The sequence below is a fragment of the Euprymna scolopes genome, chromosome 44, assembly GCF_053919585.1.
Source record: "Euprymna scolopes isolate OS-2025 chromosome 44, ASM5391958v1, whole genome shotgun sequence".
NCBI classification, from domain to species: Eukaryota; Metazoa; Mollusca; class Cephalopoda; order Sepiida; family Sepiolidae; genus Euprymna; species Euprymna scolopes.
The window spans coordinates 18,099,452-18,122,310 of NC_136525.1; the positions used below are offsets into that span (position 1 = coordinate 18,099,452).

Here is a 22,859-nt window from a genome sequence, read left to right on the forward strand (position 1 = left end):
TAAAAATAGAATCAATAGAAAAATTTTGATAGATTTTTAAAGTTTAAAAATTGAAAAATATTGAGTTCGGAAAATTCATTACTGTTTTAAAAAAAATAAAAAATATTTCTATTACTTTTAAAACAACTTTAATAGTTTATTTTGGAAGTATAATCCATAAAGAAAATAAACAACCCACTTTTAACAGAGAAATTACGGGTTTTTTTATATTTTATTCGCAGTTTCGTGTTAGGAGTGTCAAAAATTCCTACAAAAATTCTGATACACCTAGCGTATTACCCCTTTTTCGACGACTTATAATGGCAAAGTTAAAAATACTTGTATTTAAAAAAAGCAATTTTAATGACAAGCTTATTTTGTTATACGCCTATTTTTAATTAACAACAAGCTTTTTATAAATAAAACCGTTGTTAAATAGTAAAACTTTTTTCGTTAATAAAAATCTGTGACCTAAAAGTTATAAAAGTATGATTCAACTCAGTTAGAACTTCCGGTTCAGTTGAATGGCAAAAGGATCACGTAAACATTGTATTCCTTCTACCCTTATTGATATTCTACTAATAGACTACCTAGTACTTACCTTTCCCAACACAATTGATATTCTACTAATAGACTACCTAGTACTTACCTTTCCCAACACAATTGATATAAAAAAATTTAACCATGGCCTCCTTGCAAGAAATAACTTCTGCGACAGTAAGTGAACTTCAACAGATTGAGTTTTCACAGCTGTCTCTCCATGATAAAGTTGAAATTAAGAAAAGAAGCCGTTCAACGCCTGATATTCAAATATCTCAGCCAGGCATTAGCAACAACAAAGTGTATATTCGTAGCTTTAATGGTACCGACGGAAAAGTTTGCTTTGCGGCTGTGAATTAAAAAAGGCATTGTTCTGTTTTCCTTGTTTGTTGTTAGGGGGTGATGTAACGTGGGCAAAAGATAGTTTCAGAACTATTAGCAAAATGAAAGATAGAACTGAGAAGCACGTTGACAATGTAGTTTCCCTATCAATTTTGGGGACCGTAAATATCAAAGAAAAACTTAGTAAGGCCTACAGACTTTCAATCAATCATCATAACATGAATGTTAAGAAAAACCGTGAAATTTTATCTAAAATAATAGATTGTATTTTCTTTTGTGGGAACTTTGAAACTCCCTTACGAGGATATGATGAAAAAGATGATTCAGTAAATCCAAGTGTATTTAGAGGATTTTTAAATTTTGCATCTTAATTAGATCCAGATTTAAAGTATCACTTAGAAACCAGTAATGTCTTCAAAGGTGTTTCCAAGACCATTCAGAATTACATACTTGACTGGCTTTTACAAATATACCGTGATGAAATAAGGGCAGAAATTAGCAAAGCTTCCTTTGTAGCTGTCATGGCTGATGATACAACAGATGTGTCTGAACATACACAAATCATCATTGTTTTACGGTACGTCTTGGATGAAAAAATACTTGAACGCTTTTGGGGATTCTTTATTCCAGAAAACCAAACCGTTGATGGGATATCAAAACGTATTCTACAACAATTAGATATAATCGTACAAGGGAATACCCAAAAACTGATAGCTCAGACATTTGATGATGCAAATGTCATGAAAGGGAAAACAAAACTGGTGTTCAGGCGAAAATAAAAGCAGTTTATAGTAATGCGCATTTCACTCACTGTTATGCGCATCAACTTAATTTAATAATGAGGAATGCAGCAAGCATTACACGAAATGCTAGAATAACATTTTGGCTATTCCGACTTTCTTTTCTAGATCACCACATTCTCAAGAAGCATCTGGATGTAAGCATTCTACCTCCATCCGCCACAAGGTGGAACTTTATCATACATAGAGTTCATGAAAATGTTCAAGCATTAAAAAACTGTCACTGAAATTCAGTCAACATCATATGTAGATGAGACCGTTGCAGAAGCGACAGGAATTCTGAAATATTTGAACGATGAAAATTTCATATTTTGGTTTGAGCTATTTCATAAAATTATGTCTCATGTTGAAATTATTTCTCGGGAAATTAGCATATATAAAGTCAATGAATACATAACAAATTTCAAAACTGCTATTTTAGAGATAAGAAACACCAAATACTGTGAAAATTCTTCACAAACACTCAAGGGCGAAGCTAAAGAACTGTGTGACTATATATCTGTTGATATAATGGACAGATATTCTTCAACTAAACATTTAATACTTGCTAAATTGTTTTACAAGATAAGCTTTGCTAGTTTTAAGAAAAAAACTACCTACAGAAGAGATATCCTTGACAACTGAAGCATATCCCATGATTGACAAAGTAAAGTTTGAAACTGAGCTAGAAATATTTTATAGTAGGTCAGATATCCATGACTATTGCAAAGTAATTGATCTCCTGAAATTTATTTTGGAAAACAATTTAAACGATGTTCTTAGTGAAATCACAAAACTCATAAAACTTATCTTGACAATTCCCATGACTACATAAGAGATAGAACGTTGTTTTTCAACTCTGAAAAGAATGAAAATTTTCCAAGGAGCACCATGGGTTGCGAAAGACTAAATGAACTTGCAGTGCTTTCAATTGATAAAAAAGTTCTTCAGCAGTCATTCAGAAGTTAAGGAGAAAATTATCAATCTTTTCTCACAAATTAAAACAAGAAAAATGGAGTTTACTTTCAAATGAATGTAATAAGTAAAATATTTAAAATATTTACATCTATTTAGGATTCCTTTAAGTTATTGTATTTTTATACGTGCGCATACGTATAAATTATATTTTTTATGCTTGTTTTATTTTTACACAATATTAAAACAATAGATATTTTCTTTAAAACAGCACCCCCACTAATCTTAGGCACGAGCCTAAGATTAATTTAATTTGTTGATCAACAATATAATTCGGAAAGTAATTATTTATAAGAATCTGTATGATATTTTTAATTTCTATTAGTAGTGCTTTTTTCGTAGAAGAAATCATCTTAGCACAGTTTAAAAGATTTTGGATTATGGCAATTTTATAACGCTGAGGGCACTCACTCTTAAAGTTCAAGAAGCTGGATTTTGTACTAGTTGGTTCTTTGTATACAGCTGTGTCGAAAGTATTGTTAGATGAATCTATAAGGACGTCCAGAAAGTGAATTCGTTTGTTATCATTTAATTCTATTGTAAACTTAAGGACAGAGTTTTTTTGAAAAAGATCTTGAAGTTTATATATCTGTTCGTCATTATCAGCTAAGAGGAGTATGTCGTCAACATAACGTACATACATAGGGGGCTTTATATTATTTTTAAATGTTTTATTTTCTAAGTCTGCCATATAAAATTCACTCAGGGTAGGTCCGAGGACTGATCCCATTGCGACGCCATCTATTTGATTATATATGTTGCCATTAGGATCATAAAAAGGTATTTCCGTGGTGCAGATTAATAATATTTTTTTTAATATAGTTTTATTAATTTTAAGTGGGGGGAGTGACGAATGATTGTAGATGTTGTTTATAATTATATCTATGGTTTTCGCTACAGGGACATTTGTAAAAAGACTTTCTACGTCAAGGGAAGCGATATTTCTATTTTCGGGTTGCATTGTTTTAAGTATTTGCATGAGCTCATGTGTGGATCTAACGCTGTACTTGCTAGGAATGTATGGGCTGATAAGTTCGTTTAAAGTTTTGGTAAGTGAATAAATGGGAGTGGGGATTTGCGAAATGATAGGGCGGAGAGGAGCATTAGGTTTATGTATCTTAACCATACCATAAAGATAGCCGGGTTTATATTCACCAATTATCTTGGGGAGTTGATAATTTCCAATTTGTGCGTTATTTGCTGTGATTAATTTGTTAATTTGTGTTTTTACAGTATTTACAGGAGTTTTATTAAGTTTTTTAAATTTCGTATTGTCGTTAAGGATATTCTGAATTTTTTGATTATAATCAGTTTTGTTCAGAATGACAAAAATGTTAGATTTATTGGCTTTTTTTACAACTATACGTCGGTGGTTACGAAGTTTTTTAGTTCAGGAGTTAATATCGAGTTGTATTGTTTTTTAGGAAGTCGACTCTTTATAGCTTCCGCTTTTAGAATGTCCCTTAACCCAGGGTGAGTTGTGATTTTTAAAAATCTTTTTCTAGATTAGTGATGCGTTCATAAAGTAATTCAATTTCTGCTTTTTTCTCTTGATGGTTAAATTGTTGTGCAAGATGGCAATTGGGTCCAAGGTTTAAGATGATTTCTTCTACGAAAAAAGCACTACTAATAAAAATTAAAAATAATTACTTTCCGAATTATATTGTTGGTCAACAAATTAAACTATTGTTACAGTGCCCTAAAAACCTTAACAGCAATACTAGTCAATTTTCTAACACTAACCCTATAGACATATTTTATAAAAACCAAATGACACCAAATTTTAGAGTGGAAGAAAAAATAATTAAAAGCATCATACATAGATATACAGCACCTCTAGAGAACAATTCTAAGATTAGATTTATTATATACTATAAGAAGTATCGAACCCAGAACCTCATCGTTAAAAATAACTGCTCGCCGGCGACAAAAACGTTGGAGTAAACCAATATTGTGTACAAATTTCAATGCCCCTTAGGAGAGTGTAACTCCGAAAATAAAAACGCATATATTGGACATACAAAAACAACATTGTCCCGTCGATTAACGATGCATTTGAACAGTACTAGCTCAATATACCAGCATTTAAAAAATCAACATAGCTGCCCCCCCTCTAATCTTAGAAAGGTCCTCGTGGACAACACAAGGATTTTGCAACGAGAAAGTAATTGTAAAAAATGAAAAATACTTGAAGCACTATATATAAAAACCCAGCACCCATCTATAAATAGCATTAATTTTGAAAGTAGCAATAATGTGCTGAAATGTTTAGCATAACCAGTATACGACTGGTTTTACTAACATTGCCTTTTATCATCCTAATTTTTAATCGAGTTTTTTATCACTCGTAAATGTATATTTTAATCGACTTTTCATTGACTCTTTTTATCATTCGTAACTATATATTTCACTTCTATTTTTAATATTTTATCTCCACCTGATGATGACTCAAGAAAGAATCGAAAGTGCTCGTGTGAACCATGGAACATTTGTAAATACCTTCTATCTTGAAGTTAAAAAAATCCTACGAAAGATCGAAAAAATAAAAACAAAAAATCATTAAGCAAGGTATCTCTGTTGTTTTTAATAATGTTTGCATGAATATATATATATATATATATATATATATATATATATATATATATATATAAACACATAAGCCAGCGACTTGCACACCCTCAAGCAGACATGACACTGAAGACGGTCATCGGTATACATACATATATATAAATACATGCATATACACACATATATACAAATACACACACATATACACATACATATATATAAATACATACATACATATATACATAATACTTATACATACATGCATACACATGCACACATGCATACATACACACATACATATATATAAATACATACATACATACATATATACATAATACTTATACATACATGCATACACATGCACACATGCATACATACACACATACATATACATATATGTATATACACATACACAAATACATACACACACATACATACATATATGTACACATATATACATATATACATACATACACACCTACACATACATGTACGTACACATACATATATATGCATATATATACACATACATATATATATATGCATATATACACATACATATAAAAGATATATACACACAAACATATATATATATATACATAAACACACACATACATATATACACATAGATATACATACATATACATAGACATGTACATATATATACATGATGATGATTGCAATGTCTTGTCAGACGAGTGCTACTCCCTCAGACATTTAAAATCCATGAGCCAAAATACCTGAGGGAGTATCTATACAAAGATGATGTTACAGAGTCTTAGCTTTGTACGACAGCTAAGTCTCTCTCTCGGTTCAAAATGTTGAGATCCAGCAACAAGCAAGAGCAAGATAGCCAGCAACAAATTAAACTGCAGACCAGCTTAATGCAGGTACTGGTCTTCCGCTTTATGGTTTTTTAAATCAGAGATTTGCTTCTCCTAGAAAGGTTGCCTTCACCACGGCTACCCCAATACACATATACACACACACAAATATACACGGTGCTAGTTGGCCGTTGACCCAGAAAAAGAGTTCATTTGCCCTTTGGAAGGTCTTGTTTTTAATCCTTCAGGGAGACTAGCCGCCCTCCTCACCAAACAAGTCTGGTGGGGGAACCAGTTTAGTCGCCGGTGACCTGACCATGAGGCAGGTAGTACTGGGTTACATGGTACCAGTAGCATATGACATGACCTGACATACATACATACATACATACATATGATAATGGCAGATCAATTATTACACGCTTCCAGCCTTTCAGGCCTACCCACATCACAAATTTTCTATCACCACAAGACTATTTTTTTTTAGACAAATGTCGGAGGGAGTATCTATCCAAAGATGTTATTACAGAGTTTTATCTTTGTACGACAGCAAAGTCTCTCTCTCTCAGTTTAAAATATTGAGATCCAGCAACAAGCAAGAGCAAGATAGCCAGCAACAAGTCAAACTGCAGACCAGCTTAATGCGAGTTCTGGTCTTCTGCTTTATGGTTTTTTAATCAGAGATTTGCTTCTCCTAGAGGGGTTGTCTTCACCACGACTTACAGGAGCTCTCTCCACCCCACAAATGCATGCAAACAAACACATGCATGCACACATACATGCATACATTCACATGCACGCAAACATACATATGCATGTACACACACATGCACACATGCCAATATGCACATACACACACAGACGCACACATATATGCATGTACATAAATATGCATATACACACACACACATATATATATATATATATATATATATATATATATAATTAGTATTAATCCCGCTTAAGAATGATTGTTTAATTCTCTCCCACAGCAAGAACTTAGACACCAGGATCAGAAAGTGGGACTGAGAAGTCAGCACCCCTGGGGAGGGGCACTCTGACCTTCAACAAGTGCCTGAGCAGCTCTGTCCACATTCCCTGGTAAGGGCGCCTCAGCTGATTAGCAATAAACTAACCCCTTCTCAAAGAGAGAAGGCAGAGCCTGGGAGGTTGGACCTCCTAGAACTGCACAAAACTCAACTCCCACCGCAAAATCAACATTGATCGGATCATTACAGGAATGATCTAATCTCTGCTGATTTTGGGAGTCCAGGGTAAAAAATTAAAAGATAAAAAAATCAATTACTTTAACTAGATATGTATAAATACTCGTTAGGCCATACAAGGCCTTTCTTTTAAACGATCAAATAATTGATCTTTTAAAATAAGGACTAGTGTGGCCTGACGAGGTCTTAAGTTATTCAAAACTATTGACCGAAACATTGTCCTGATTGTATAGCAATAATAAAAAAATGTTTAAATAAAGAAGTATATACACATATTAGTGGCCTGGCAAGGCCACAGGGGAGATAACCGAAGCAGCAAAGCTGAAGCTGGCCTGCAGGACACTATATATACAAATGTAGGCAAATTTGAGCATATTTTATTGGTTTGAATATATAGGCTCTTTTTTATCAATTGTCATAAAAACTGTAACCATAGAATAGTATTATAATCTTTAAAAAGCCTGCAAATTTTTATGTAGTTTCGTCCCATAGAACAAAAGATATGAGCATTTTAATATTCAATTTAGTACCAGTATAGATATATCTATATATATATATATATATATATATAGATATACCACCTTTTTGGCAATTTTACGAGTTCCAAATCTCAGCGACTATTGATCAGAATTTAACAAATGAAGACTTGTTGGAAAAGTAATGACCTGAATTGTGTTGTGGGATCTGTGACATTTGTCCTTATGAACCACAACACTACACAAGGAGAAAAATCTCCAATCCTTGACTTAACGATTTGGTTATTTAATAATATTTTTTTTTGTTTAAATTTAAAACTTACATTTCTGGTGTCATCCTTGACCACTAGGTGTCACTCAAGTTTTTCTTCCATTCAAACAAAGATTTTGGTTATGCAACAATATTTTTAATTTTTAATTTTTTTCATTTTAGAAAATAAAGAAGGCTGTGAATTTTTCCTTCACATTTGGTGTTATTCGCTTTCCGTATGGATTCAAACTTGATAATGGAATTAAAAACTCGTTACAGGTAAGAATGTATGATCAATGTCTTACTTTTCACGACTGATCTGTGAATTTTATCATTCTTTTTAGTTCGGAATTTCTTTTTTTTTTTTTTATTTAATAACTAGCAATGAAACCCGACGTTGCTCGCGATTGAATAAGGATCAATAAATGTTCCTGCAACTTCTTCCCCACAGAAGAGACGTTTCAAGCCTGTTTCTGCTTTATCGTTATTTTCATGGCAAGTGCTCATCTGAGCTTCAATCTTGGGTCCTTCCCCACCAAACTTTCATGAAAAACACTCGTCTAGCCAAAACCATTATCAATAATTTCCCACACTCTTTATCTGTGCCCAAACCTAAATGTACAATCCATGAAAAAAGCTTCTTTCTTAGAACTGCATGCCTGTGGCACTTTCCTCCGATTGCTTGCTTTCCAGCTGACTACAATCTGATTGTCTTTAAGTCCAACGTAAACAAGTTCTTGATGAACCGTCCCCTTAAGTAATCCAATTTACAAAATTCCCACTACTTATGTTTACTGTGCTATAATCACATTGACTAATGTATAGCAATTAACCTGTATCCTCGAGTGGTCTCTGGGTCTTAATAAGTGGTGATTCCTGTGTAAAAAAAAAAAAAAAAAAAAAAAAATTAATTCATCGAAATTGGTGAAATCGCCCATTCTTCAATCAACTCGATTGATTGCCTGCAATAATCAGAGATCCACCACAGTGCACTAGAAAGAAGATTCATGTCTCTCCGGAATTACTTAGTAGTTTACATTGCACCGTTGATTTTTATAAAATTATTTTTATACAATGGTTTGAATTTAAGTTTAAAATGCAAAAGTCAAGTATCATGGTTCAGTTGTGCTCTAAACAGAAACATTCATTTGCGAAAACACCTCTGGCTTATCAAAAAACCTACTGTTGATTTTATATGCCGGGCCCTTCTGCTTGTGTGGTGATAAAACTTCACAAAGGCACTTGTGATGTTAGGCTGTACAAGGCCTCATGTTACATGATGAGGGCTGTCCCCTTTTCATGTAAGTATAAAAATAGAGAGATTAGTTAAAATGAAAATAAAGTGAGAGAAAGCAGAAATCGAACCCTGGACATAAGTTTTAAAGAACAATGGGTTTAAATGGAATGTCCAGTAAATTGTTAATTCTGATGAAATAAATAATAAATAAACTATTCAATTGTTAGAAAGAATCTGGATAATAAAATATGGGTTAAATAAATTAGATATGTAGGTTGAATTCCTTTGTAAAAACATCAAAGAAAAAAATAGGTTATTGGGAAATCATAATGTCGGAAAAATGTGCAAAGTCGCGCATGTTGAAACACGTGAATTTTGCTCATGTGGCTGGGATGCATGGATTTCTCAATATAGAAGTTAGTTAGTTAGTTGGTCAGAGAGACAGTCAGTGAGAAACTCAGAGAGAGTCTGGAGTTTGTAATCTGAACGTCTAGGAAGCGAGACATCACTTTGAAACTAAAATGTGAAGCTTTGAATTCTTGATGAGGAAACCACGACCGGTCGTGAAGAAATAAATTCATCATGTGTTTTGTGATAAAGCTCATCTTTGTGTTTGTGATTCTTACAAAAAGGAAAAGTGAAAATTGTATTATATATCTGTGTTATAAAATGTCATTACATACACGTCTCAACATCTCATGTCGACACAATGTCTGAACAGTGAACACTATCTCATCATTCTAAGAGCTTTCTTCTTCTACACGTCTAAGGAATGAACATTTAATATATAAGAATCATAAAACGAACAATCTCTCTTACAAGAACATCTCTCTCTCTAAGATAAGCATCTCTCTCTAAGATACAACAAACACTCTTTTAATAAGACTCTTACTTTAGTCATAACATGTATAACTATATAACACTCACCTCTCCATTTTAAGAATGGCTTTTGACGTAATAACGTATGGCAGCAGGGTACCATAAGTGCATAAGTACCAAAACTTATATAAAAAAAACTCACAAACACATAAAGTACATATCAACTAATGTGAGAAGCGTATAAACTGTTAAAATCTGAATAATTTGGTCAAAATCAGACTGTTGCTTCTTAAATCAGATTTTTTCATTATGAATTTTCCGGTTTTATTGAAGGCATTATAATAAAAAAAAACTTTGGTACTCATGAAATTGTAGTATCGTGCTATTTTTTAAATAGTATTTTCGAGTTAATTTCATGTTTTACGATATCTTTTATTTGTTAAATTTTTAGGTGAAAGTACAGAATAGTTACAAAACACCCACTCTTCCTAATTTTAAGAATGGCTTTCGAACTAATAACCTTATTATTGCAGCACAGTAAAATAAGTGCATAAGTACCAAAACTTATATAAAAACACCCACAAACACAAAATAAATATTGACAAATATGAGAAGCGTATCAACTGTTAAAATCTGAATAGTTTCGTTTTTTTCTTCTTAGTATACAGGCTGTTCAAAAAGTCACTGAAGAGTTTTGAACTTATTTTTTGTACATAGGCATCACCACTTATCAAGGCCAAGATGCCACTCGAGGATAAGGGTTAAAGAGTGTACAGTAGAAATTGGACAATATAGTAATCGTTAGTAATGGAAATTCGGTAAATTTGTAAACTTGTATGGAGCGGCTCATCAAAAACTTGTTTACGTTAGACTTGAAGACAACCATATTGTAGTCAGCTGGAAAGCAGGAAAACAGAAGACAATTCCACAGGCGTGCAGTTCTAAGAAAGAAGCTTTGTTCATGGAATCTATGTTTAGGTTTAGGCACAGATAAAGAGTGGGGAAAATTATTGATAGTGTTTTCAGCTAGTCTAGTGTTTCTTGTGAAAGTTTGGCGAGGGGGAACCATAGATTGAAGCTCAGTCGAACACTTTCCATGAAAATAACGATAAAGCAAAGACAAACTCGCAACATCTCTTCTGTGAGATAGAGGTTGCAAGGAAGAGAAAAGGACATCCTCTACGAGTCTACAAAGTCTATTTTTAACTCTATCAAGGCAGGATAAGTCCTTTCTAGCAGCTCCTGCCCAGATGTGGCAACAGTACTCCATTCTTGGACATACCTGGCTCTTATATAGATAGAGAATTACATCAGCAGTGAGATATCTATTGGATCGATAGAAGGATCCCACCATTTTTCCATCAGCCTTGGCAACGGATTTGATGTATGTGTTTCATTTAATAAGATCAGGAGTAAAGGTCAAGCCCAGAAGCTTGTCAAAACATGACGCCTCCCCCAAAACGAGAGCCATTTATTTCAATTGATGCCAGATGGGGATCAGAGCGTTGATGATGTAAAGATAAAAGCTTGGTTTTAGATGCATTAAAAGTAACAAGCCACCTCTTTCCCTGTTGTACCACTTGCTCAAGATCAGAGGAGTGAGAATTGGAGAGAACTTGGTCATTTACGGTCTTAGATGTGCTACCATAGATAGTAGTGTCATCAGCATAAATGTCTATGAATGATGTAAGGATATGATTTGGAAGATCATTAATATAGATCAGGGAGAATAGATTCTTTATTTTTTATGATTACTTGCTGTAATTTTAACATAATCTTACTAAGACATTGGGATATTTTAAAAACTGCAAAATTCAAACAATTTTTATTCATGAAAAATAATGTCTTTTTAAATGTTGCACATTTTCAGCTTTGCATATTTGTGCTCTTCCCGAAACATTATTCGCGACAGATTGCAGAATCTCTGGATTGCGATTTAACTTCCTTATTTTGTTCTTGATGTTTTTCTTCAATTCTTGCAGGGTTTGGGGTTTGTTAACATGGATTTTTTCTTTAAGTTATCCCCATAAGAAAAAGTCGGGGATAGTCAAGTCTGGGGAATGATAAGCTCTTTGAGTTAAAATAATTGACCCCTGATTCGGTAAAACAATTTTGCAACTTGCGTAGATTGTTTAATCCTATACTTATCTATAGTTAATTTCCAAAATATTATTTGTAAAATATCTGAAATAGAGAAAAAAAATCATCGTTAATGGCAAAATGACAAAGCTTTTCAACCCTTCAGTGATCACTTATCAAGGTTAAAAGCCGCTCGAGGATGAGAGTGAATGAGATGACTGACAGTTGAATAATGGGAGTATTGTATATGCAGGGCATGAACACCACATACATGATTAATAAATTATGATGACCCAATTTAATCAGAAAGACATATATGTTGCCAGGGTCAAGAGAAAGAGGGTGGTGGAGATGTGTTCTGGAATTCTACCTATTTATCATTTGATGTTATTTTTTTTTGTTTGTTGTTTTTTGTTCAAGAGAGCGTTAAAATTTTAACCGTTTTGTTTTTCTCTCAATATTTTTTTTTTTTATACTAATGAGTAGCAACTGATCAAGGCTAAAAGCCACTCGTGGATATTGGAGTGGTAGAATCATTATCGTTATTCCTATTTACTTACCTCTCCACGAGGGCAGAGTTAGACGCAAGGTCGGTTTTTAATGTGGGGAAAATCTAGCTTCCACCCCTCCCAAAAGTGGCACTATGGATAGTAATAAAAATAAAAATTGTCTCAGTCATGAAAGATTTCTCCCTCACTGACCGAGGACAGAAAAAGTGAAGTGTAGCATCAGAACAGGTAATACACTGTGATCTTGGCCCGAAATTGTTATCACCATTATTATTATTATTATTAATATAATTATTTTAATTATTTTATTATCATCATTATTGCTATCATTATAATTATTATCACTGTTATTATTAAATTATCATTATTAATATAATTGTCATCATAATTATTATCATCATTATTATTGTTATTCTAATGATAATTAGTATTATTATTATAATTATCACTATTATTATATTATTTTAGTAAGACTAATAAGTATTATTGTTATTATTATAATTATCATCATCATTATAATTATTATTAATGTCATTGTCATTGTTATTATTATTATTATTATTATTATTATTATTATTATTATTATTATTATTATTCACTAGGAGTTTTCACACAGGCCATCATCTAAAATTTTTCTTTGAGTACAACCTGTAGTGTTCCCTGGAATCTGAGTCACAACAAGTCTCCCTAGATTTTTAGTACTCACCACCTCTTTCAATAACATTTGCAAATTAATTTGCGTTATCACAACAGCAGTTTACCATTAATTTCTCGTTAGTAGTGACCATTGGCTTTCGCTGGAATTTGAGTGTCAATAAGCCTCCCCAGAGTCCCAGTCTTTTTCAAACTCATCGAGTGGCGGTTTGCTTAGTGCTTTCTCTTTTGTCTTTCCATCCTTGACTCTCCTCTGTTATTTGGTGTGGTATAAGTTGATGTCGTCACTATTTCTTTTGGGAGGCTTACAATTATACTGTTTAAATTATTTTTGATTCTATGTAGTGTTTCTTTGTGTTTTACTTCTGTAGCAGTTTCTATTTGTCCGGTTCATGCCTGTGTCCCATGTGTATAACATTCCGCATTCAAGGTTTTTTTTTTTTTTTAATATTTCAGCTGTTTTCATTATTGTTAATTGTTGTATCTTTTCAGTCATCCCTCTGATTCCAATTTCTCCTTTTCTTTTTTCAACATTTTCCTTGCTCTCCTACTACAGGGTGACCCCCCAAAAGCAAAAGCTAAATGTATATACATATATATATATATATAAATATATATATATATATATGTATATATATATATATATATATGTATATATGTATGCATATGTATATACAGGGTGACCCCCCCCCCCAAAAAAAGCAAAAAACGTAGAAAGTATATCTAAAACATGTTGTAGGATGGAGAAAAAAAAGCCGAAGACCTTAGTGTTTCCTCTTTACAATGTCTCCCCACACGACAGAGTTAGACACCAGGGTCGTATGGCAGGTGCTCGTCTGAACTCCAATCTCTGGTCCCCCCTCGCCAATCTTTCACAAAAAACACCCGTCTAGCTGAATCCACTGTGAAAAATTTCCCCCACTCTATATCTGTGCCTAAATCAAAACGCGAATTCCATGAACAAAGCTTCTTTCTTAGAAGTGCACGCCTGTGGAACTCTGTTCCGTCTGCCTGCTTCCCTCCGGACTACAACTTGGATGTCTTCAAGTCCAATGTTAACAAATTCCTAATGAACTGCCCCCTTAATCAAACACTTCAGCAAATCTCCACACTAACGTAATGTACTTGCAATAACCCTTATCCCTGAGTGGCTTCTGGGCCTTGATAAGCGGTGATCACTGTGTACCAAAAAAAAAAAAAAAAGAAAAAAAGGAAAGGAACAAAAATAAAAATTTTCTCAGTCGTGAAGGATTTCTCCTCCGCTGACAAAACAAAAAATTGAAGTGCAGCATCTGAAGAACAGATACTACACTTTGAGATATTAAATCCTTTGTTCATGTTAAAAATACATTGAAAATCAACAATGAACAAAAAACTTAGGCACATGGCCAACTCAAAAGGGGGGATTGTGGGGGTCGTTGATCATCCTTGTCACTCCAGAACTAAACAAAATCAAAAGTTTCTCACAGCTAGTATCTTTCACCATGATACCGCATTCACCCTTTCATACTGGGGGACATCCTACTTAACACTTTGATCTTGACCCAAAGGCCAAGTGGAGTTGATGTGATGTTTTGAATATAATAAACTAGTTATGAACAAAGTTTCATTTCATTCGGACAAAACACTAAGACATGGGGCCTAATTAGAGTTGGGACCCGTTTTTTGGGTCACCCTGTATTATCGCTGTTATCTTAACCTTATTCATCTTCCTAAGTTTATTATTTACTTACTAGGACTACTAGGAGTAGTTACACAAGCCATCATTAAAGATTTCTCTTTGAGAACAACTTATGGTGTTCCCTGGAGTCTGAGTGAGAAAAAAGTCTCCCCCAGATTTCCAGTACTCTCCAACTCTTTTGATAAACTTTGCAGTTGAATTTACCTTATCGCAACAGCCGCTTACCATTGATTTCTCGTTAGTAGTGACCCTTGGTCTTCCTGGAATTTGGGTGCTAATAAGCTTTCCCAATGTTTCAGTTCTTTTTGCACTCATTCAGTGGAGGTCTGACTAGTGCTTTCACTCCTGGGTCATTCTATCCTCTTTGACCCTCCTCACTTACTTTGTGTGTCGTCAGTTTATGATCACACACACACACACACACACACACACACAAAAGGGCTGGTGCGCAATTATGCAGTTTCAGTTTTCTTGGTTCCATGTGTTTTCCCTTTGTGTTTTACATATGTAGTAGTTTCTATATGTCCTGCTTGTATCTATAGCTTATGTGTGTTAGTCTCCACATTCACGGGTTTTCCTTACTATTTAAGCCGCTTTTATTATCATTAATCGTTATATCTTCTCAGCCATTCTTTTGATGCCAATGTCTCCCATTCCTTTTCTTTAATTTTTTTTTTGGTATTGTTCCTAGTGTGCCTACTATTATTGGTGTAATCTTGATTTTCTTCATCTTCCATATCCCCTTCAGCTCTTTCGCCAATTCTGTGTATTATTATTATTATTATTATTTACTCACTAGGAGTTCTCACACAGGTCATCATCAGAACGGTTGTGTTCCCCGGAGTCTAGGTGACAACAAATCTCTCTAGATTTCCAGTAATCCTTACCTCTTTTGATAACTTTTACAAATATATTTGTACCATAGCAACAGTTGCTTGCCGTGGATTTCTCGCTGACAATGACCATTGGTCTTCACTGGAATTTGGGTGGAAACAAGCCTTCCCCAACATCCCAGTCCACTCCACACTTATCCAGTGGAGGTCTGATAAGTGCTTTCACTCCTCGGTTTTTCCATCCTCCTTGACGTTTTGACATTTGGGGGGGAATGAGAGGATTATGGGCAGGGGGGAGGTAAGGGAGATGAGAACGGAAGGGAGTAGTCAGTCTACAACTTCGTAGCTTCAGTTTTCTCGATTTGATTTTTATTTTATTTCTCTTGCATTTTCTATATGCTAGATTGGCAGTTGTCATTCATGTAGATTAACTTCTTTTTCGTTAAGATTTCACGTGTTTTCAACATTCCTGTCCATTGCATTATTATTATTAATATATTATTACGCATGTCGCTTCGACCGTTATCATCATATTCGTAAACATATTTTAAAATAAAAATGGAATATTCCAAATCGTATCAACCATTATTATACTGAATTCTTTCATGAAAATGGAATATTGCCAGCCAGCGTCTGGTGGGTACAGAGAATACTAATAAGTTATTTATCACCAGCCAGTGTCTGGTGGATATAGATCAGAATACTAATAAGTTATTTATCGCCCATTTGACCTGAGAAAGAGTGAACAACTGTGTACACAGGATAAAATTTACTCTAGGATACAAAATAATTTTAAAACCAACAATAGAAAATAAACAAATAAAATAAATAAATAAACATGCATATACATAAACTATCGCATATATATATATATATATATATATATATATATATGTTATATTCCTAAATACTTAGGAAATAAAGACAAACGTGAGTTACACTGAGTGGTATGTGTAATGGGGTTTATTTATAATACAGAAACGTAAGGCTGCTCGCCTAAGGTAAATAGAAGTACATAGTAACAAGTATGGGGAAGAAAGTCTGATAATCAACACGTAAGACTATCCGTCTTACTGCGACTGCTTGTCTGCCGCTGTCTGCCAAACAGTCCAATATATATATACAGTTTGTAACCGGTGTATAGCCAGTTATGTTCCTTCACAACACCTCCCCCTGAAGCTGAAATCTTCCTGATTTTAGCTTAAATACCTCTTCCTTTTAGGGTCAGGGCTTAATCTCCTGGTAACTTTTCTCTTTCTTGCGCTTTTCCTTCTGGTCAGCGTTACCCGGGGTAAAGGTTTCTGTCCAGCCCGTATGGTCGGTTCAGGCGAAATATTCATTGTTTGCGGTACACACGCTGGTTTTGGTATATCAAAAATATCGCACAATGTTTCCATTGGTGTCTCTTCCACATTTGGAGACAGTCTGGGACGTATTTGATTTCTGTGTCTTTTGCAGACAAAACTTAATCCTTGGATGGTATAGACCATGCTCCCAATCCTTTTTTTGATAATACCTTCAACCCACTGATTTCGTCCATTTTGAAAATTTTTGAAATATACATTTTCACCTGGGGAGAAGCACTTGGTATTAAGGTTTTCTTTTTTGAAAACTTTCTTTTTCTCTGGTAGCAGCCTATCGAAGACAGATCTTATCTTTCTTGCAAACATTAGCTCAGCCGGGGAAGAATTGACATTATTATTAGGATTTGGTGTCACCCTGTAAATTGCTAAAAATGTTTGAATACATTGTTCGTCTGTGTCCGTAGTAAGATTTTTCTTAAGTGCCCTTTTAAACGTATCTACAAATTTTTCGGCCAACCCATTCGATCGTGGATGGTACACAGGTGTTGTCATATGTAGAATATTTAGTGAGTCACAGAATTCTTTGAATTCATGAGCAGTAAATGCTGTTCCATTATCGCTCACTAAGGTTTTTGGCACTCCAAAACGGCTAAAAATTTCATTAAGCGCACTCACAGTGTTTTTTGCTGTTGGATGTCTAAACTTAAATATTTCTGGCCATTTTGAAAAAGAATCTACAATAATCAAGTAAAAATAACCATTTATAGGTCCCGCATAATCAATATGCAGACGTGACCAGGGTAGGTCCGTCTTTGGCCATGGCGTCGTTTTTACTGGAGGATCTCGAGCTGCTAATTGACATCCTCTGCATGTCTTGACACATTTTTCAACTTCCTTGTCCATACCAGGCCAGTACACATATCCTCTCATAAGGGATTTCATTCTCGAAATGCCCGGATGACCTGTATGAAATTCCTTCAGAATTTTCCTCTGTAACGTTAGTGGAATTACGATCCTCTCACCATACATGAGCACATCTTCACAGATGGAAAAAGGCGTTGTTTGATCTACCTTTTTATTTTTTTTTATCCATCCCAATTGATTTTTCATTTTCTTAATGAAAATGTCATTTACTGCCTCTTTTTTTATTTTTTCGAAAGTTACCGGAAGTTCACGTATCATATTACACATTGAACTTGTACATTCACTTTCGTCTTTAAGCGCAGCAATTACCGTTTCTTCGAAACTTTCGCTTCTTTTAGGGATCAACCGTGATAATGCATCTGCGTGTCCTAACTTTTTTTGAGGATACATGTTCCATCTTAAACTGATAGTTTAAGAGGGTTACAGCCCATCGCTGTAATCGATTCGCAGTATGTGTGGGAATGCCTTTCTTTGATCCAAATATGGTAAGTAGGGGTTTATGGTCGGTTTGCAAAATAAAAGATCGTCCATGGAGAAATCGATTGTACTTTGTAATTCCAAATATTATCGACAGCGCCTCTTTTTCAATTTGGCTGTAATTTTTCTCCGCTGCAACCAACGTTCTTGAAGCATGGGCGATAGCTTTTGTCCTACCATCCTCATACTTGTGAAGTAATACAGCGCCAACACCGTAATCACTGGCGTCCGTTGCTAGTATTAGTTCCTTTTCTGGATTGAAATGTGCCAATGCTAAGTCTGACAGTAGACATCTTTTGATATTTTGGAAAGCAGATTCACATTCCTTATTCCAGTTCCATTTAACACCCTTTTTCAGTAACTCGTTAAGAGGAGCTCTTAAATTATGTATGTTAGGGATGTAAATTGCATAGTATTGAACTAATCCCAAAAACGATTTTAATTTTGTCACTGAATCTGGAGCAGGCATCTTTTCAATTGCTTCAGTCCTTTGTGGATCCGGTCTTCGACCCTCTTTGTCGATTATTTGACCTAGATATTTAATTTTTTTTTCATAAAAAAATCGCATTTTTCTGGGCTCAATTTAAAACCAAATTCCTGTATTCTTTTGAATACTTCTTTTACATGCTTCTTATGATCTTGCAAATTTTCACTTTTAATTAGGATATCGTCAAGGTAGGCCATTGAAAATTCCAACCCTGCCAGCATCGTGTCCATAATTTGCTGGAAAATAGCAGGAGCAACCTTTAATCCAAAAGGAAGCCTCTTTAGCTTAAAAATGCCCTTATGAGTATTTATGCCTAAGTATTTGGAGCATTCATCGCTGATCTTAATTTGCAAATAAGCATCTGAGAGGTCTATCTTAGAAAAAATTTTTCCTCCGTTAAGCTTAGAGAACAGATCTTCTGCGGATGGAAGGGGATAATTATGGTCCAATAGACAGTCATTTAAACCCGTTGAAAAATCTCCACAGACCCTTATTCTGTTATTTTTTTTTCTTTACATACACGGTTGGACTTGCCCAATCTGTGTGGTTAACTTTTTCAATGACTTCCAGTTGTTGAAGTCTATCCAACTCTTTTTCGATTGCGTCCATCGCTGAAAAAGGCACATTCCTTTTAGGTTTGAATACTGGAGTGGCATTTTTCTTTAATTCAAATTTTGCCTCTGTCTTAATACAGAGTCCTAGTCCTTCGGCAAAAACATTGGGAAATTCAGTTTTCAAATCCTTCAGGAAGTCTTCCCTTTGGTTTGCTTTTTCTGCAGTTAAAACGTTACAAAACGAATTTATGGGTTTCTCCCATAAATTAAACAGGACAATCCAATCTACCCCAAACAGGCATGTATTCTTTCCTGGTACGACGTACACTTTGGATTTATGAGTCTGGTTAGCGAATGTCACTTCGCATTTTAATTCTCCCTTGAACTCTAATCTTTTGCCGCACACACTTCTCGCCGTCTTTCTGGTTTTCGTTAATTCAGGTCGACCTATCCTTTTCCATATATCTTCATTTATAATACTAATATCTGCACCGCTATCCAGAAGCAATGTAACCAGATGTCCATTTATCCGAACATCAACATATTTCCGTCTTTCGCAGCTTTTTTCTTTATTCATGCGAAGCGTATTTACATTATCGGTCCCTTGTCTTTTCTTCTGGGCACAGTACGTTCCCTTGTGACCTCTGAGACCACATTCATAACATATTTTGTTCCTAAACCAGCAGGTCTTATTGTTGTGTCTTAAACTACCACAACATTTACACTTTAGCTTTGGGTCTTTGTATCCTTTAAGGATCCTGTGTTCTTGGAACCTGGACTTTCTTGTGGTCCCTTGCCTTTTTACTTGCTGCACCTTAAAAATATTTTTCTCTTCAATGCGAGTGTTGTCTTTCTTTATGTTAATCAGACGTTGACACTCTTCAGTGACTTTTTGCAATGTTATGTTAGGATCCGCCTCCATAATTGTTAGGATCCGTGAACGTATATCTTTGTCCCTTGGTGCTGTGAGACCTTGTACAAAGATTAAACATTTAAATTGGTCTGCGGAAATTTCATTCAATTTAAATGATTCGCATAAACAGTTCACAGTGCAAGCATATTCTAGATAGTCTTCAGCTTCTGCCTTCTGAATGTTCAAACATTTGTATCTAGAGTGAAATAGGCTATCCCTTTTATCAAATATTTTCGACAAGGTACTAATTGTTTCCTCGAACGAAACCTCCTCCGGTTTTTTTGGTAGAATTAGATTTGCATACTTGGTGTTTTCATCAGTACCCAGTTTTTGTAGTAGCAGGGTAACTTTTTCCTCATCGGTCCAGTCTAAACATCTTTTCGTAAAAATTGTTTCGTATCTTCTGTAGTATGCAGGGAAAGTAACACCAGTATCCGGGGAGTAACGAAATTCCGTTAGTGAATTTGAAATACCCTCGGCAGAAAAATTAGTCTTCTTCCCGGTCGACGTTAGAATTAGCTTTTCTAAATTCTTTTGCTGTGTCGACATTTGTCGTTGTAGTATGCTTGTTTGTTCTTGTTGTGCCTCTAAAGTTTTTTGTGTTCTTTCTTGTTGTTGTTGCAGCTGTTGCTGTAGCTGTTGTTGTTGAATTTGTTGTTGTTGTTGTTGTTGCGCTAAAAATTGTTGAGTCATTTTTGTCTGTTCCTGGATGCTAAGGGCTAGAGCCTTAGTTAACTCTGCTAATTGTTCCATGTTAGCTTCTAGTACAAAAATGTCTTTTCGAATTCTACACAATAATTCCAAAGAAAAATCGTAAATTTACGTATATCGTAAATTAGTAGCAATATGCAGACACAACACGTTTCAACAAAGTTCATCCATAGTAATTCAACAGGCTTTGTAAAATAATTCTTTTTTTTTTTTTTTTTTTTTTTTTTTTTTTTTCAACAACGTAAGTTCATACACAAAATATTTCTTACTTCCCACGACAAATAGTTCCCATTATTTATATAAAAGCAATAACAAACAATTAATTTTCCAAAAAAAAAAAATATATGGCTGCCGTTCCCACGTGGCATAAAATGGTACAATAGTCGTTGTATTTATATTTTTTCTTTCGAAACTCGTAATCCTTTAGTGTAGTTTCGAATTCAACTTGCGACCATTTTTTTTTTTTTTTTTTTTACTTGTCAAAATAAATATAAATTCCACTTTACCTTGAACATGTTTCTATAATTTCTTGTGAGTTCTTTACGAAGAAAAATCCGTACTTTTCGCTACTTTAGGTAGGAAAAATTTTTAAATTCATTGACGCACGTGGTCAAAAATCCTTGTGTAGTTTGTTTTTTTCGTAAAACAAAAAATCCTTGCATTGTACACAGTCCTTGGTACGGTAATTTATCTCTGTTAAGAGAAAGAACATCCTTTCGTCGCCATTGTTATATTCCTAAATACTTAGGAAATAAAGACAAACGTGAGTTACACCGAGTGGTATGTGTAATGGGGTTTATTTATAATACAGAAACGTAAGGCTGCTCGCCTAAGGTAAATAGAAGTACATAGTAACAAGTATGGGGAAGAAAGTCTGATAATCAACACGTAAGACTATCCGTCTTACTGCGACTGCTTGTCTGCCGCTGTCTGCCGCTGTCTGCCAAACAGTCCAATATATATATACAGTTTGTAACCGGTGTATAGCCAGTTATGTTCCTTCACAACAATATATATATATATATATATATATAAACTAACATATATAAAAAATAACAAAAAAACTTAACCTAGATTTAAAACAGGTCAAGACACTAGATATCTATGCTAAATAGCAAACACAAAGGAGCGGGTCAATCGGAGGTCAAATGGGCCTTTGTTCTGTAAGTGCCTGCTCATTGGCTGATTAGGAAAGGTGCGGTGGATACTAGAAAGCTGATTGGCTAACAAAAAACTCAATAGAAGGTGCGTATATAAAAACGCGAGACAACCACATAAGCCTAAAGAATCCTAGAGTGGATGAAACGCGGAATATTCAGTGTAGCTTAATTGCCATATATATTTTATAACTTACTAACTAGCTCTACCTACCTATTGAGCACTGTTGAAGTAAATACTTAAAGTTAACGCATAAATTTATACTTTCGTATATTAATTTATATGAGTAAATGAAGTAGTTTATATATATATATATATATATATATATATATATATATATATATATATAAAACGAGCAAACAGTTAATAAAACATGTTAAAAAAAACACTTTGAAAAAGAGTTAAAACATATTTAATCTGAAAAGAAAACACTAGCTAAGTGGATAGTCCTTAATCCGCGGAGTTTCGAAGAAATACTTTCCTTCTCATCAGAGGGTAGGAATTAGCAAAATGTGGGATCGGATTTTGCATGCAAAAGTATTTGATGAAGCAACAAGTAA

At 34.3% G+C, this 22,859-nt stretch overlaps 1 protein-coding gene across 6 annotated transcripts in view; it reads left to right on the top strand.

The window, feature by feature from the left end:
• The window catches only part of LOC145268715 (uncharacterized), a 144,221-nt gene that overhangs the window by 73,207 nt on the left and 48,155 nt on the right, over nucleotides 1-22,859 (top strand). For all 6 annotated transcript variants that reach the window (XM_080124258.1, XM_080124260.1, XM_080124262.1 and 3 more), the window contains one exon: nucleotides 8,143-8,238. In XM_080124258.1, coding sequence (XP_079980384.1) covers nucleotides 8,143-8,238 — 96 coding nt within the window. The remainder of the gene's footprint in view (nucleotides 1-8,142; nucleotides 8,239-22,859) is intronic.